At 37.1% G+C, this 16,575-nt stretch overlaps 1 protein-coding gene and 1 long non-coding RNA gene across 4 annotated transcripts in view; one reads left to right on the forward strand and one right to left on the reverse strand.

Moving 5' to 3' along the window:
• The window catches only part of CDC42 (cell division cycle 42), a 46,182-nt gene that overhangs the window by 8,253 nt on the left and 21,354 nt on the right, over positions 1-16,575 (reverse strand). For all 3 annotated transcript variants that reach the window (XM_082372852.1, XM_082372853.1, XM_082372854.1), the window contains exons 2-3: positions 11,760-11,914; positions 9,250-9,322 (exon numbers count right to left, since the gene is read on the reverse strand). In XM_082372852.1, the coding sequence (XP_082228978.1) occupies positions 9,250-9,322; positions 11,760-11,864 (178 nt within the window). In that variant the 5' untranslated portion in view covers positions 11,865-11,914. The remainder of the gene's footprint in view (positions 1-9,249; positions 9,323-11,759; positions 11,915-16,575) is intronic.
• Positions 1,327-9,328, forward strand: LOC309618746. The gene is made up of 2 exons (XR_014238611.1): positions 1,327-7,237; positions 7,576-9,328. It is a non-coding gene; the product is annotated as an uncharacterized lncRNA (long non-coding RNA).

Raw genomic sequence — 16,575 nt, forward strand, 5'->3', positions numbered from 1 at the left:
AAACAAACAAACAGAAAAAAACAAAAAGGGAATTCCCTGGTGGTCCAGTGGTTGGGACTCTGCGCTTTCACTGCAGAGGGCACAGGTTCAATCCCTGGTAAGGGAACTAGGATCCCGCATGCCGCGCAGCCAAAAACAAACCAAAAAACAAACAAATAAAAGAATAGGTAAGTACTTAATGACACTGAACCGTATGCTAAAAATGGTTAAAATGGTAAATTTTATGTTATATTATTTTACCACAAAAAAAAAAAACTTTAAGGGGAAAAAAGGAAAGTTAAATATTTTGTATGCCAGTGATTTTTTGTTTTGTTTTGTTTTTGCCAGCATTGAGAGAATACAAGAATTTAGGGTAGCTATCAAAACATGATAATTAAAGATGTCATTCTTATTGCCACTTAAATAATACATCATAGTAGACAATAAAGGTATTGTCAGGATAATACTCTATGGAAAGTGAATAAAGGTTGAAGGAGAAGTCAAAATAGCAGATATTACAAAACAATAAAACCACCATCAGTACCTCTAGCATTTATTGAATACTTACTATAGCAATATGCTAAGGTTAGAATCAAAGGAATTCAAAGGTATGCACTAAGATGTGTAACTCTCACTTCTTAAATTATTAATATAATGTACAACTGTAGACATAGAAGGGATTTGGAAAGGAAGGGAAAACAGGGCTTCCCTGGTGGCGCAGTGGTTGAGAGTCTGCCTGCCAATGCAGGGGACACGGGTTCGATCCCTGGTCCGGGAGGATCCCACATGCCGCGAAGCGGCTGGGCCCGTGAGCCACAACTACTGAGCCTGCGCGTCTGGAGCCCGTGCTCCGCAGCGGGAGAGGCCGCGATAGTGAGAGGCCCGCGCACCGCGATGAAGAGTGGACCCCGCTTGCCGCGACTGGAAAAAGCCCTCGCACAGAAACGAAGACCCAACACAGCCATAAATAAAAATAAATAAATAAATAATTAAAAAAAAAAAAAAAGAGTTATCGGGTTTGAAATGTCAATATCGCCAAGGTTTAAAAAAAAAAAAAAAAGAAAGAAAGGGGAAAACAAAATCAGCCAAACTCTTTAACAATTCTCTCAAACTGCCTGAGCTCTAACACTAGCTGGAGCTTTGAGGCATCACAACCAGAGCTCCAATAAAACAACAAAACAAAAAATAAATGCAGAAAATAAGACAACAAAACAGTTAACCAAGCTGTGTAAAAAGTACAGACGTTCACACACCTTTTCTTAGCCCTAGACCTTATTCAAATGGAATATATTTCACAAAAATTAAGTCTGGCATACTAGAGAAGGCTCCATTTTTAGTCATTCAGCCCCGGCATCTAAATAAATGCCCAATGTTTTACATGCAACCAACCTTCTATTCAGATGGACTGGTGACAGAAAACAAATACAGCCATTCTTTTTTACCACTAGATCCAAAGCAGTACTGGTCTGTCCATTTACTTGCAATGAACAAGCCCTCAAAGCTATAAATCTTTTCCTTTCCCAAGGAGAAAAAAATTAAAATTGTTCGATAAACAAAAAGTAGGCTACCTTACATCTACATTTGCTACAAGTGCTACATTTAAGGAAACGAGTACGATCCCTTAGATGAGCAAGATTCTTCAATATCCAAGCATAATTTATCCAGCTAAAATCTATCCTCTAAGTGTGAGGCAGCACTATCATTTAACATCCTTTAAGGTACACAACATGATCAAGAAAATTTCACTCTACTGTGTGAGACAGGTTTTGACTACAAGTCCTAAACTATATCTACTCTAACAGTACACCAGCTCATCACTTAACTTCTAATACTTGACAAAAAGCACGGATACATCTCATGAGTTGCTGGTTTTTTTCCTTCCTCACAATCTCATATTCAGAATTTGAATTCAAGAGGAACTAAGTCAGTTTAAACTGAGGACTCTGGTCCATATGAAAAATGTGAAATGATCTCATGGTAAGAAAAATAAGATACTGTATTTAAATAAGATAAATACTGCTAAAAAACAACACTTTCAGAGAATTCCAGTAGGACATTATAAACCCAAGAAGACAAATTAAACATTTCACAGAATTTATCACCACAAATTAAAACCTAAACATTTTTTCTACAACCAAGTACTCAAAATTTAATGGCACTTAGTGATCCCTGCTTCCTCTGTGCTATGGAGCTTACTCCTAAATAATTCCATACCTTTTATATTATAAAAGAAAAAGAAAAAGAAAAAAAATCCAAAAATAAATGGGGACACTCTGGAACCTGAGATTCCTACTATTTTATGTATAACATCTGTAAAACTCTATACTATTGCATGTTAATGCAGAATTTACTGAAGATTCAAATCTTAGTCGTAACGCCTTTGGAAGGTTCCACAGTAGCACTAAACTACAGACCAAAGCAGCTATAAATATCTCTATGGAGAGCGTTGTCATTCCTGATAATGTAATTGATCAGTAACTGCAGAAGGTTGCCAGATACTAGAAAACACCTCAATGAAAGGAGTTATTTTTAAAAAACAAAACAAACAAAAAACAGAATCAGCTAAACCAGGTCTAAGTACACCACTATGACTTGTTCTGAATATTATTCTTCTGCTAAGGAAGAGAATAATATTAGCTGTACACCAAACACATTCCAGTCCCTGTGCTGGGTTTTTTTTAATAGTAAAGTGTGTGAATCATAAATACACAGCTCCTGAGTTTTTACATATGTATACACTTTATTAAACTATCACTGAATCTTCGCAACACCTCTAAAAGGAAAATATTTTAAACATTTTACATATCGAGGTAATTAAGCCCCACACAGTTAAGCAACTTGTCAACTATCTAGCTAACTGCTCTATCTAGCATCAAAGTCCAACCTTTCTCTTGTTTATTACCATGGTAATGCCCGGAATGATTGACTGTGATTACAATGATTAAAATTTTAAAATGAAGCTATGTTTTGAAAATTGAACCTAAGAAAACAATTAAGACTATATATAAATAAAATAAATGAGAATGGGGAAAAACAATTTTAATGTAAACATAAATGAACCCAACTGTATTCCAAATAACATAGCCACACTTTGCGGGGGGTGCGGGGGGGATAACAAATCCAAGTAACTTTTGAACAAGGAACTTTGTATGCTATTAGACCAAAGAAAAAAATTACTGCAAACAAATCTTGAACTCTTCTTACATATTTGTTTTTCACAGTGGTATAGTATAGCAATTCTGCAACTGTTTTGTGTGTATTGCAGGACTGAAAACGGGTACATCTTTTGGGGAACCTAGCTTCTAACTATAGAAGAAATGGAGATGAAAATATGGAATTGGTGAAGGCAAAGAAGACTGCCTGAGTTGGACTAAATTGGAAGTATCAACAAAAACTCATTATCCAGAATAAACATGTTAATATTTTCTTCCCTAGTTGAATGAATGATATTCAGGACAAGTCACTGTGGTGCAGAACAAGTCACTAGCATGCTATAGCTGTTTTGCTGTCTTATCTCTGTCCCGACCTCTGTAGCAATGAGCATATCTAGCACCTAGATTCCCATTTTGCAACAACTGTAGGAAAAATTAATTCAGGCAAGAATTGTCAATGGTTATTAAATCTAGAGGGGCTGCTATTTAATGACAATGGTGTAAAGAATATTTATACCATTTTAATGTATCTCCTCACAAATTAATTATTAATTATAAAAGGAAAAATTCTAAACATATAGTAGGAAAACTGGACAACACCTTAATCAAGTGATCAAAATTACTTTTACCAAAAGGTGATACCCTGAGATGGACGTAACATTACTGATCTGGTATTCTAACCAAATATGTAATATCCTGAATCTACTCATGAGGAAATGGACAACCTCAAACTGAGAAACATTCTGTAAAATAAGTGGCCTGTTTCCTTAAAAAAATGCCAATACCATAAAAGGCTGAGGTTCCATACTAAAGGATACTAACCAAAGAGAGTGACAACTACATGCAATGTGTGATCCTAGGTCAGAACCTATACAAGAAAAATTGCTCTAAGGGACAATATTAGGACAACTGACAAAATTAGAGAGTTGACTACAGGTTAAAGTTTAAAATGTTATATATAATGTCAAATTTCCTAAATTTGATAAGTGCACTGTAAGAGAATATCCTTGCTCTTAAGAAATATACAGTGAAGCATTAAGAAACAAAAGGGCATGATGTATGCAACCTACTCTCAAATGGCGTAGAAATAAAAGCAATATGCATATAGAGCTGGAGAATGTCACACAAGGTTAAGAACTGGTGAACCTGGTAAGGAGTTCTTTGTATTAGCAACTTTTCTGTAAGCCTGAAGTTAAATCAAGACAAAAACTGACAAAAAAGAATGTGTGTCCAAATACTAAAATGTTTCTGTAGTAAAGATCATAATATGAAAGAAAACTGCAAACAGACCCCTAAATTAACAAAAGAAGTTAAACAAATTGTGGTGTGAACTGCCACACAACAGACTACTGTGTAACCATGAAGACTATGACACACAAGTACAACACTGAGAGGTATCACCATGCTTTTCTTTTAAGAGATAAAGTCAGGTACAGAGAGAAGAATATCCTTTTTTTTCCTATGTATAAATACAATGAATGTATAGGAAGAGCTCTGTTTAGGACATACACTAAGATGTGATTGTCTCTGGATATAGATGCTTTTTCATTTTCTCCTTTTGCTTATCTATATTTTGATTTTCCTGTAATAAGCAAAACCTATATCTCTATAATAAAGAATAACATTTTAAATTTTGACATAGAAAGGAATTGCTGGTGGAATTGGAATTATTCAATATGAAAAAGAGCTTATGATAAACATATTGTGAAAAAAGCTAAGTATAGAACTATATACACAATAGTAAAACATGTGCAAAAAAATAAATAAATAACTGTGGAAACTCATTAAACAAGAATTTGGGGGACTTCCCTGGTGGTCCAGAGGCTAAGACCCTGCGCTCCCAATGCAGGGGGCCCGGGTTTGATCCCTGGTCAGGGAACTAGATCCCACGTGATGCAACTAAGAGTTCGCATGCCTCAACTAAAAAGATCCCGCGAGTCACAACTAAGACCCAGCGCAGCCAAATAAATAAAAAAATATTAAAAAAAAAAAAAAAAAGAATTTGGTGTTGTGACCACAGGGGCAGAAATAAAGCTATGAAACAGAGGGAGAGTCCTATCTCTGGTCTTAAACAATATTATTTTAGTATATCTATGAGTTTCAGCCAAAGACAGGAATAGTATAAAAAGAATTCAAAACGACTATATTCAATATCTTGTAATAACCTATAATGGAAAAGAATCTGAAAAAGAAAAAAATACATATATATATAAAAAACTGAATCACTTTGCAGTACACCTGATATTAACACAACATTGTAAATTAATTATACTTCAATTTTAAAAAGGTTTTTAAAAAGAATAAATAAATTGAAGAATTCAAAATAAAATAACACAATCAACAGGTTAAAAGTAACCAAACAGTTAAAGGAAGTCAGAGGCTATCTCAGTGGGGATGAAAGCTTTAGCAGAAAGAAAATTGAGTTAATGGCATGACTTGAACCAGGACTCTGAGATTAAGGCCTTTGGAGAAGGACACAGAGTCTCCTTGTAGGTACATCAAAGATAGGAGACTCAATCTGGATGCCTACAGTCCCAGGTCTCCAGTGCCTGTCAAAAAAGATCTCTGGCTCATAGCGACCTTAACCAGTTGAGGTGAAAACTCCCCAATTTGCCTGGTATAGTAAAATAATTTCCTTAGTGAATGTCCTTTAACCCCTAGAAAGATTCAGAATCTAATATAGAGATGAAATAAATCAACATTATTATTGTTAATTTTCAGTTACATTTAGGAATAACCTATTCTTATTTAATACTCAGTGTCTATAATATTTAAAACAATCACCATGGGAGTTTGCTGGTGGCACAATGGTTAAGAATCCGCCTGCCAATGCAAGGGACATGGGTTTGAGCCCTGGTCCAGGAAGATTCCACATGTTGCGGAGCAACTAAGGCCATGCGCCACAACTACTGAGCCTGCGCTCTAGAGCCCATGAGCCACAACTACTAAGCCCGCATGCCACAACTACTGAAGCCTGCGTGCCTAGAGCCCATGCTCCTCAATAAGAGAAGCCACTGCAATGAGAAGCCCACGCACCACAACGAAGAGTAGCCGCCACTCGCCACCAACTAGAGAGAGCCTGCATGCAGCAACGAAGACCCAACGAAGCCAAAAATAAATAAATAAATATATTTTTAAAAAAACTATCACCATGATAGATTAGTTTTCTGATTCCAATTTAAACTGTGTAATTGAGTAACTGATCTTGAGGTTTTTTGTTGAAAATGTTAAGAATTTTATGAAAGCTGTAAATAATACTGTTTAAGATAAATTAAAACAAATACAGAAAATCGTGAATTATCAGGTTTATTAAAGTTACATATGTAAAAACTTGGAAATGTTTCACTTGTCAGGTCAAGCAAACTGAATTGCTTAAAACAGAAAAGTAAATACATTAAGTTTATAAATGCAATCTAAAGTGCTAGAAGAAATTTAACAGTTGTAAATGAGGCTGACTGGGATTAAAGTCTGACCAATCCAAGTTAAATAAACCAATAGTAATCAAAGGACCATAGGCCACCTTGAGAACAATCTGTCAAAACTGACTGTTTTAATAAAAGATTTAATAAGTGTGCAACTAAATTTAAAGGCTTACCCACTCCCAAACTAAGACTATACAAAGACCTGTATACAAATGTTCATAGCACCATTATCCATCATAGCTTAAAATTAGAACCCAAACAACCAGCAACTCGTAAATGGATAAAACAAACTGTGCTATATTCATAGACTGGAATACTACTCAACAATAAAAAGAAACAAACTACTGATACACATAACATAGATGAATCTCAAACAATATGCTAAGTGAAAGAAGTAAAACACAAAAGGCTACAGACTGTATGGTTCCACTGATATGAAATTCTAGAAAAGCAAAACCATAGTGACAGAAAGCAGATCTGTGGTTGCCTAGGGCCAGGTCAAGGGAAGGGACTGACTATAAAGGGCAAAAGGAAACTCTTTAGGATGATGTATCTTGATTATGGTGGAGGTTACACAACTATACGGTCAGCAAAAATAATCAAACTGAACACTTAAAATGAGTGAATTCTATTGTATTATACTTCAATAAAGCTAAAAAATTAAACACTGATTAAAACGTAAAGGTTTGGGGCTTCCCTGGTGGCGCAGTGGTTGAGAATCTGCCTGCCAATGCAGGGGACACGGGTTCGAGCCCTGGTCTGGGAAGATCCCACATACCGCAGAGCAACTGGGCCCGTGAGCCACAATTGCTGAGCCTGCGCATCTGGAGCCTGTGCTCCGCAACAAGAGAGGCCGCGATAATGAGAGGCCCGCGCACCGCGATGAAGAGTGGCCCCCGCTTGCCACAACTAGAGAAAGCCCTCGCACAGAAATGAAGACCAACACAGACATAAATAAATAAATAATAAATAAATTAAAAAAAAAAAATTAACAATATTTAAAAAAAAAAAAAAAAGTAAAGGTTTATAAAAATAAGCTTTGAAATTTGAAAATAAAATTTAAAATTAATTTTCAACCCCAAGTAGCCATAAATTGTCTTCTCTCTGTATATAGATTGCCTCCAAGGGCACACAGAAACACAAAAAAATCCCTCACCTACCATGAAATGTAGGTCATTATCTCATTTTGTCTATCTTCCAAGTTTCCTCTAATATACCATTACTCATAATTTTTAATTCATAAAAACTTTAAACGCCTAAAACACCATTAGAAAGCCATTGATCTCTGGGGCTTCCCTGGTGGCGTAGTGGTTAAGAATCCGCCTGCCGGGGCTTCCTTGGTGCCGCAGTGGTTGAGAATCTGCCTGCTAATGCAGGGGACACTGGTTCGAGCCCTGGTCTGGGAAGATCCCACATGCCGCGGAGCAACTAGGCCCGTGAGCCACAACTACTGAGCCTGCGTGTCTGGAGCCTGTGCTCCGCAACAAAAGAGGCCGCAATAGTGAGGGGCCCGCGCAACGCGATGAAGAGTGGCCCCTGCTTGCCGCAACTAGAGAAAAGCCCTCACACAGAAACAAAGACCCAACACAGCCATAAATAAATAAATAAATAATTTAAAAAAAAAAAAAGAATCCGCCTGCCAATGCAGGGGACACAGGTTCGAGCCCTGGTCCGGGAAGATCCCACATGCCGCGGAGCAACTAAGCCCATGTGCCACAACTACTGAGCCCGCATGCCTAGAGCCCATGCTCCGCAACAAGAGAAGCCACCGCAATGAGAAGCCTGTGCACTACAACGAAGAGTAGCCTTCGCTCGCTGCAACTAGAGAAAGCCCACGCGCAGTAATGAAGATCCAACGCAGCCCAAAATAAAAATAAATAAAAAATAAATAACTTTATTAAAAAAAAAAAAAAAAAAAGAAAGCCACTGGTCTCTAAACTTAACTGTTTACTATTGTCTCTCCATTTCACCCTCCCAATTGAATCTAGACAGTTCCTTAAAGTGGGCAGTATGATACACTCCATAAGAGCAGTATGTCAGCTGGCAGACAGTGAGAGGGTAACTCATAAAAAGCGAAAAAGTTAGGATTCCTAAATACCAAAAGGATACCTTTCTGAATTTTTCCTTTGCCTAACTGATCTGATGACAACAGAAACAACAGAGAAAAGTCAGAAATGAAGATGTGCAGCTACTGTTAAAACAAGGAAAAAAAACTGAGAAACTGGGAATACTTAAAGAAGAAAGAAATCTGTTCCTTAAATCTGAAAAGTTGACCACAAATGTCAATACTGTGAGCTAGATATTGGTTTGCCCTCAAAATATTTTCAAATGTAGTATAAAATAAAAAGCTATAGTATGATAATATAAGAAGCTATCTGTACATATAATATGCAGACACATATATTAAATAAGTCTTCAAATATCAGAGTGATAGTACAGCCTGTCTAAGGTACTCTGCTCTCATCCTATTTTATCTCCTTCCACACCATCCATCCAGGGTACCCCAAATGCCTATTCGCTATTCCAGGTCTGGGATTGCTTCTCGGTCAAGCATCGACCATCATAATATTCAATCCTGCTATTAACAAAAAGCAAATGGTATGCTAATCTTCTAGTTTCCCAAATGTCCAAAAAAATACAACCACCAAGTGTTATGGTTACAGACCAAAACATTATAAAAGACATCAAGTTTTCACCTGCAGTATCAAAAAGTCCAAGAGTATAAGGCTCTCCACCAATCATAACTGTGACTGCATAGTTGTCAAAAACCTAAAACATAAAAATATGACATTGTTAGTGTGCAAGAGGATGGTCAAAACAGGACAGGACAACTCTTAAGCTAAGACAATGTTTCCTTCCCAAGACTCAACCATCTCTTAGTCCATCTTTCTTATATGACCAACCTTGCCAACTAAGCCCTTGCATGACCTAATAGTTCTTGGAAAAAGTGGCAGGAGATGTATTCTGGGATGTCTGCTCTACCCCAGCAGCTTGGATAAAAACCCACAGAAGGCTCAGAGGTGTCACAGGAGCAGAGTCCCCTGGCTATACAAAATGATCCTATTCAAGTTTAAAACTTTTGAGACAGTAGTTTAAAGTTCACCTCAATTTTCAACCTGATTTCTAAGAAATTATTTCTTCATAGACCATTTCCTTTTAATCTAGTATTAAAATCTCCTAGATCCATGATAATCTTTTTCCTTTCAGGGTTGAAGACAGGAGCAGCCTTGTTGCAAACATTCCCATTAGAGAGAAATGCAGGTTCCCTCAAGGTACTCAAGGGATGTGTCTAAGAAACAGCTGGCAGATTACTTGTTGGGACTTCATGAATAAAACTCATGTTATTGGGTACAAACCACATGACCTAAGATATCTTCTTTGAATTGGGTATACTTAAGGATAGTATATAGGTAGGGGTGTGTGTGTGTTTATGTACACTTAAGGATAGTGAAAAGGGTATACTATTTGTAAATAGACTGTAAAACCCATTAACAAACTCGGTATATACTAATATTGGTTGTACTAAGTTATTTGTGAAAATGGGAGCTAACAGTGCTAAATGAAAAAAGACCCAACACTAATTCATGGACTCCTCTGAATTCATTTACAATTGAAAAGCAAGGCTTTGCAACCAGGAGAAGGATGTTACATTTTAAGATCAGCTCTGTTTAACACTGATTTTCTGGTTCATGTTTTAGTGGGTTGTTGGGAGCTTGTTTAAACGTAAGCAAGAGTGGACTGGAAGCAAGGGCTTTGGGGGAGGTGGCAGTTCAAGGAAAGTCAGTTCTCGATAACAAGAACAAGGAAGTGTAAAGAATGTGGTTAAGCTCTCAAACCATTCAGGTTATTTTCTTAAGTCATACCTAACCCTTTTCCAGAGATCCACATACAAACACATACATAAAACACCCATAAGCCCTCCTTAAATAGAACGCCTAGACTCAGAAACCATGTTTACAAGAGAACAACTTTAAATGGAGACTGAAACACAAACAATCTGACAGTTGCCCTCACTCAAGATCCACAAAATCGATGTATCTCTAAAAGTCCCCTAAAAGTCCCTTTCAACCTCAGAACTTCTTTCACTTAAGAGTGTCCCCAAATGGGCCAACTCGAAAATACGATTTCGTATTTAAAAATATGATTTCTCCCCCTCAAAGAAACCTAATTTTTCTTCCAACAGCCTGGGCCTACCTCAATCACTTTATCTGCCCTGGGACATTATAGACTTTCAATTACAATTACACATAATTACCAAGCCTTTAACCTGTCACCCTCTTAAAAATGCTCTCATCTCTGAAGACTAACCTAAAGTAATAATACATTTTCTTCCTTTTTACTTCCAAACAATACTAGTCCCATATTAATCATACATAGGTGCTTCATAACCCACCCCTAAAAGAGCTCACTTCACAGAGGTGGTTATTGCCAGGCCAGGCCAACCCTAGCTCCTCTCTCACCACAGAATAGACAACTATGTTTAATATAATTACACCACTGGATTGGTCAACCAACCTGGGACAAACACTGGATCCCCAAACACATTCACAATGAGTGTTACTCTAAATAACTGTCTCTCTCTCTCTCTCTCACACTTCAGTATCTTTGTTATTCCAATTTTCCCTCTACTCTTCCAAGGAGCTGATAAGAAGCATTTGTGGGAGAGAATCCCCAAAGGCTTCTTCTGTTGACGTTCTCATAAGAAAAACAGGTCTTCTGTGCCTCTAAAAACCAGTCTGGAGCTCCATTACTGCTAGGGCAACAGCTCCATAAGCTTTCCTTCTATTCCCTAAGGAGAATAAGTGGAGACACATACTACTTTCCCTGAAGTTACAAGACCCCCAAAATCATCCCAGAAGACCTCCAAGCACTGATTAATCATTGGCCAAGATATCAAAAAAAATCACCTCATTCCAAAATGTAGGGCATACTTCTCCAAACTGAGACCACCACTCTTTAGAATCTTGTCTATTGGAGTTTTGCCTCCCAGCACTTCTTGCAAACCCTTGTATCACCCCTTCTGACTTTCCACTGATTTTTCAGGTGTTTAATTTTAAAGTGTATATAATTTACCCATGAGAAGTCAAGATCTTTAAAAACAGGAAACAAAGGCAGACAACAGAAAAATTTCAGTACACAGAGAAAGTTTTCAAAAGGATATCAAATTATAATATATTTCACTAATAGATGGAAGCTTTGTACTTACAGTCGGTACATACTCAGATGGAAATTTGTTTGTTGTGTAGGATATCAGGAGACATGTTTTACCAACGGCACCATCGCCCACAACAACGCACTTAATTGTCTGCATTGCTGAAACAGTTTTGTATCCACTTTAAATATTTCAAATTTGATGATGACCTACAAAAGGATTAAAGATATTTCTGTTAATTATTTGTACTTATACATGTGTTTTTTTCCTTCAATTAGCAACAGGCTCTCTCATTCAGAACAATAACAGAACCAGCAACCCAACTACTAGGGCTAAAAGAACCTAAAAAGAGAAATAGTGACTTGCAAATAAGAGTCAATTTTCTAAGTTTCTGATCCTTAATTGGTTTCGACTTAAGTATTTTTTAAAAAATCAAAAGTAGCATAAAGAGCAGCATGTTTCTTTTTATAATGAAAGAGAAGAGGCTATTTCAAAATGAATCCCACATAGTGCGTCAAGTGTTACTTTGTGCAACATCTCCTTCAGTTGTACGTGCCCACACATGTGTGTGTACAGGTATATGTGTACTAGACTGCAATACAAAGACCACTGCTTCAAAGAATGGTCCATTTACCCAACCTTAGAGCTATAGTTACTCAGGCTATAACCAATAAGCAGCAGAGCACCACCACCTCCCGTCTGTAATAGATGAGCAACATGAGGGACTGGATAAAGATCAGGGTGATCCCTGGCCTCAGCAGCTCTTTCAGCACCAAGTTGCCTAGTTACTAATTCAATATTCATGGCATGAAGAGGTCAAAACCTAGATTTTTATAATGAAAAAGTCAGATCACTCTAAAGCATTCTAACTTACAAACAGATACAATTACTTTAGCTTCTCTTACTGTAGTCCTCCATTCTAAGAAGCTATTGATTACAAATGCACCAAGGATTTATTACATTTCATCCATTCTGAATGCTTGTTTTTACACTTCAACATTTCTAAAATCAGAACATATCTTTACCGAAGGTTCCTTACCCTTGTTACCAGCCATTTCCCCCCCACATTTTGACATCTACGAAAGTGGGATATATGACATCTTAGAGTCAATGAAAAATTATAACAGTTTTTCTGGAAGAATAAAGAAAAAACATCAAACCCTCTATACCTATATTTTAAGATAAAATCCTTTTTTCAATTATAATTCTGAAGGGATTACAATTTCTTGTTAGCTAAAGCTGCCACCTTATTAAACATAAAAATGTCACAGAACCATCTAACTGTGGATTGGATGCCAGGTCTATATGCTCGTACAGTAACCTTCACAACTCTTAATCATGACTTATAAAAGTCTGTTAACATCTCTGTATTGGGGCTTCCCTGGTGGAACAGTGGTTAAGAATCCGCCTGCCAATGCAGGGGACATGGGTTCGAGCCCTGGTCCGGGAAGATCCTACATGCAGCGGAGCAACTAAGGCCGTGCGCCACAACTACTGAGCCTGCGCTCTAGAGCAGCCCACGAGCCACAACTACTGAGCCCGTGTGCCACAACTACTGAAGCCCTGCGCGCCTAGAGCCCGTGCTCCACAACAAGAGAAGCCACCACGATAAGAAGCCTGCGCACCGCAACGAAGAGTAGCCCCCGCTCGCCACAAGTAGAGAAAGCCCACGCACAGCAACAAAGACCCAATGCAGCCAAAAATAAATTAATTAATTTCAAAAAAAAAAGAAAAGAAAAAAAAAAATCTCTGTATATACAAGTGAGTAACCTACAGGAAATATACATTCTCCTGTTCCTATCAAAACCATCTTGACTACATTTTCCCTGTAATGCACTAGAGGAGCATTCATACTAGGTTAAGGATCTTGATCCCTAAACTAAATCAAATTACCTATCAAAATAATCACACTAAACCAAGTACTAAATTAATTCTAGAGAATTATTCTAGAAGAAGGTCTTTTACTTAATAATAAAAGAAGAGAAAATAGGAATAGCTGTCTTCTCATGGTTCCTCAGTCCACCTCTGAAAAACAGGATAACATTCTGCTAAAAAACAAGGTCTTCTGTAAAATTTCTTTCCAATTCAGAGTGAAGAAAAGAAAGGTAAGCAGAGAGAGTTCTGATCATCCTACATAATATTTTCCAGGTGCCTAAAAATCAGTTTCAAGTTCAGTTCCTGTATCTTCTATTTCTCATGACCATTATTATGGGGCAATTTTTTTTACATAGTTTAATCATCAACACTGGACAGAAAGTAAGGTTTGATCACTGTGGCAGACACTGCTAGCGGTCTGCCAATTCTTCCTCTCTTCTTTAGTAACAGAATTTTACTGAAGCATATGGCTCTTAGTAAAGACTACATTTCCTAAATTCTTTTGCAGCTAGATGTGACCAAGTTCTGGCAAATGGGAATGGAAGCGATGGATGCAATTTTCAAGACTAGCCTTAAAAACAAGGGTAATAGTTTCTCCTATCCCGGCCTTTAGGCTGGAATGCAGACATGATAATGGAAGCTGAAGCAGTCACACTGAACCAGAAGACAGAAATTACATGCTAAGGATGAGTAACACAATAGGAAGGGCCAGCCCTGTATTGCCTTCCAAGACTTTTACATGAGTAAGAAACTTCTCTTTCATTAAGCCCCTATTATTTTGGACTTCCCTGTTACAGCAGCAGAACTGAATCCTAATTACTATATTTCACGGATGCTAAGAAGACAACAATTTTTAAAATACATCCTAAATTTAGAGGTGTTAAATGTAAGAGAAAAAGTCTTAGAATCAATAAAATTATAATAATATTTGGATTTATCAAGTAACTTTACAGTAAACTTGACCACTTTTGAGACTTTGTCTTAAAAACACCTAAGATAAATGCTATTATTAAATTTTAACTGTGGTTAAAATCAATTGTCATCCCTAAATATGAAGATCCTATCTTCAGTCTACCTATGGTATTCACTTTTAAGACTTGTAACCCATACTACATAGCAAATACAAAATCATCAGGCCATTTATAAACTTGAAACTTCTAGTGAAGGAAGAGCTACCATTTCCTGAAAGTTTCATTAAAATTCTCTAGGAAATAAGGAAGAAGAAATTGAAAACAAAAAGTTTCCATGATTAAAGACATGAATATGACTGCCACATGGTTAAGTCACAAACTACCACAAGCTGTACTGAATTTGTTACAATATTGTTCTGTTTTATGTTTTGGTTTTTTGGCCGTGAGGCATGTGGGATCTTAGCTCTACAACCAGGGATCGAACCTGCACCCCTTGCATTGGAAGGCGAAGTCTTAACCACTGGACCGCCAAGGAAGTCCCAAAATACCTCTGCATTCTTAAGAGCAAAAACACTACGACTAAATGCCAAACTTTCTGAGGAAGATCTTTAAGCTTTTCCAATGAAAGATAATGGGTGACTAGAACTCTTGTGAGAGAAATGTGGTCCGCAAACAGTTTGGCAAGATCACTAACATTACTACTTTGAGAACTTTTAGAAGTCTGGATCTTTTCTGAGCAGGAGAAACAGCCCCCAAGCCATTCAGGCCCTTCTTGCATGTCCTGCTTAGTAAAGCTGGGAAGAATTTCCGAACTACATAAACTAAATACATAACAATAATAATCTTCCTAACTCTGAAGTCAGGAAAACCCTGGGTTTTAACCTCTGCTCAGCACTTACTAGCGACCTAGGCAAGTTTCTTAATCTCTTTTTGCCTCAATTTTCTCATCTGTAAAACAGAACTAATTATAATTTACACCAACACCTTGCAAAGTTATAAAGATTAAGTAATACAAAAGGACCTGGCTCCTAGCACATACTCAATATACATGAATTCCTCTACCAACTGTGCCAGTTAAAGTCAATCCCACCACACCTATTTTCGTCCAGAGGATCAAAACTTGCACTGCACTTTCTTCTCTCTTTGGTGGACTATTACCTAATCAAAACTTCTCACACTTTGCACAAAGCAGGTGCACCAAAAACATAGGCTAAAATGAACTGAATATATTTGCTGCTATTTAGCTAATGACACAAAAAACAAGAAATCCACCCAAATATTTCTTCTTCACTTGAAGACTCCCGTATTATTTTTTCCTGTATTTCCTGCATTTCCCTGTATTTACAGAGCAGTCCCTAAAACCAAGCCAAGCCACTTAACAGGTGTTAACAATATAATTTAGGTATTGGAATAGACCCTATCACTATCTTTAAACACCAAATTAAATGCTTTTTTAGTTATTAATTATCACTGCCTACATGCAAACTAATGAAAATCTGACAGTTGTTAACCTAAAACAATAAAACAGCCAGTTATTTTACCTTCTCCCTATTGGAGATACAAAAGTACTTCTCGGGTCTACAACTAAAGTCTAGTGGTAGGGTGTGAGAGCGCCCCCTTCTGGTCACCTGACTCCATCTTAAATGAGGTTTCTGTTTATTAATGTCCACATTGTTATTGATAATATCTTTTATAATCTCTTTTTCCTGTTAGGCTTGAATTCAGCCTCTAGATCAACAATTCCAAAACTATCACTTCAGACAACCAGAGTCAGAATTACCTGAAATGAGTTTGTTAACAATTCAGATTCCTGGGCCCTCACCCCAAATCTAATAGATCAGAGCGCAACACTTCCTATGAAATTCTAATGCACAGTGAAGTTTGAGAAGCACTGCCGTATATGATAACAAGACAAAAAATACCAGTAACAAAAGAATCTAAACTAAGATAGACACTACTGGCATTTAGATCACCTAGAAGTGAGTTTCTTAAAAGTAGAATCCGAATTATCACTGTGAATTATCTGTATCAACCAGGCACTTTACATATTTAGTAATGAAAAACTCATGTTGTATACTGAGAGA

The sequence above is a fragment of the Balaenoptera borealis genome, assembly GCF_965194805.1.
Source record: "Balaenoptera borealis genome assembly, chromosome: 1".
Taxonomy (NCBI): Eukaryota; Metazoa; Chordata; class Mammalia; order Artiodactyla; family Balaenopteridae; genus Balaenoptera; species Balaenoptera borealis.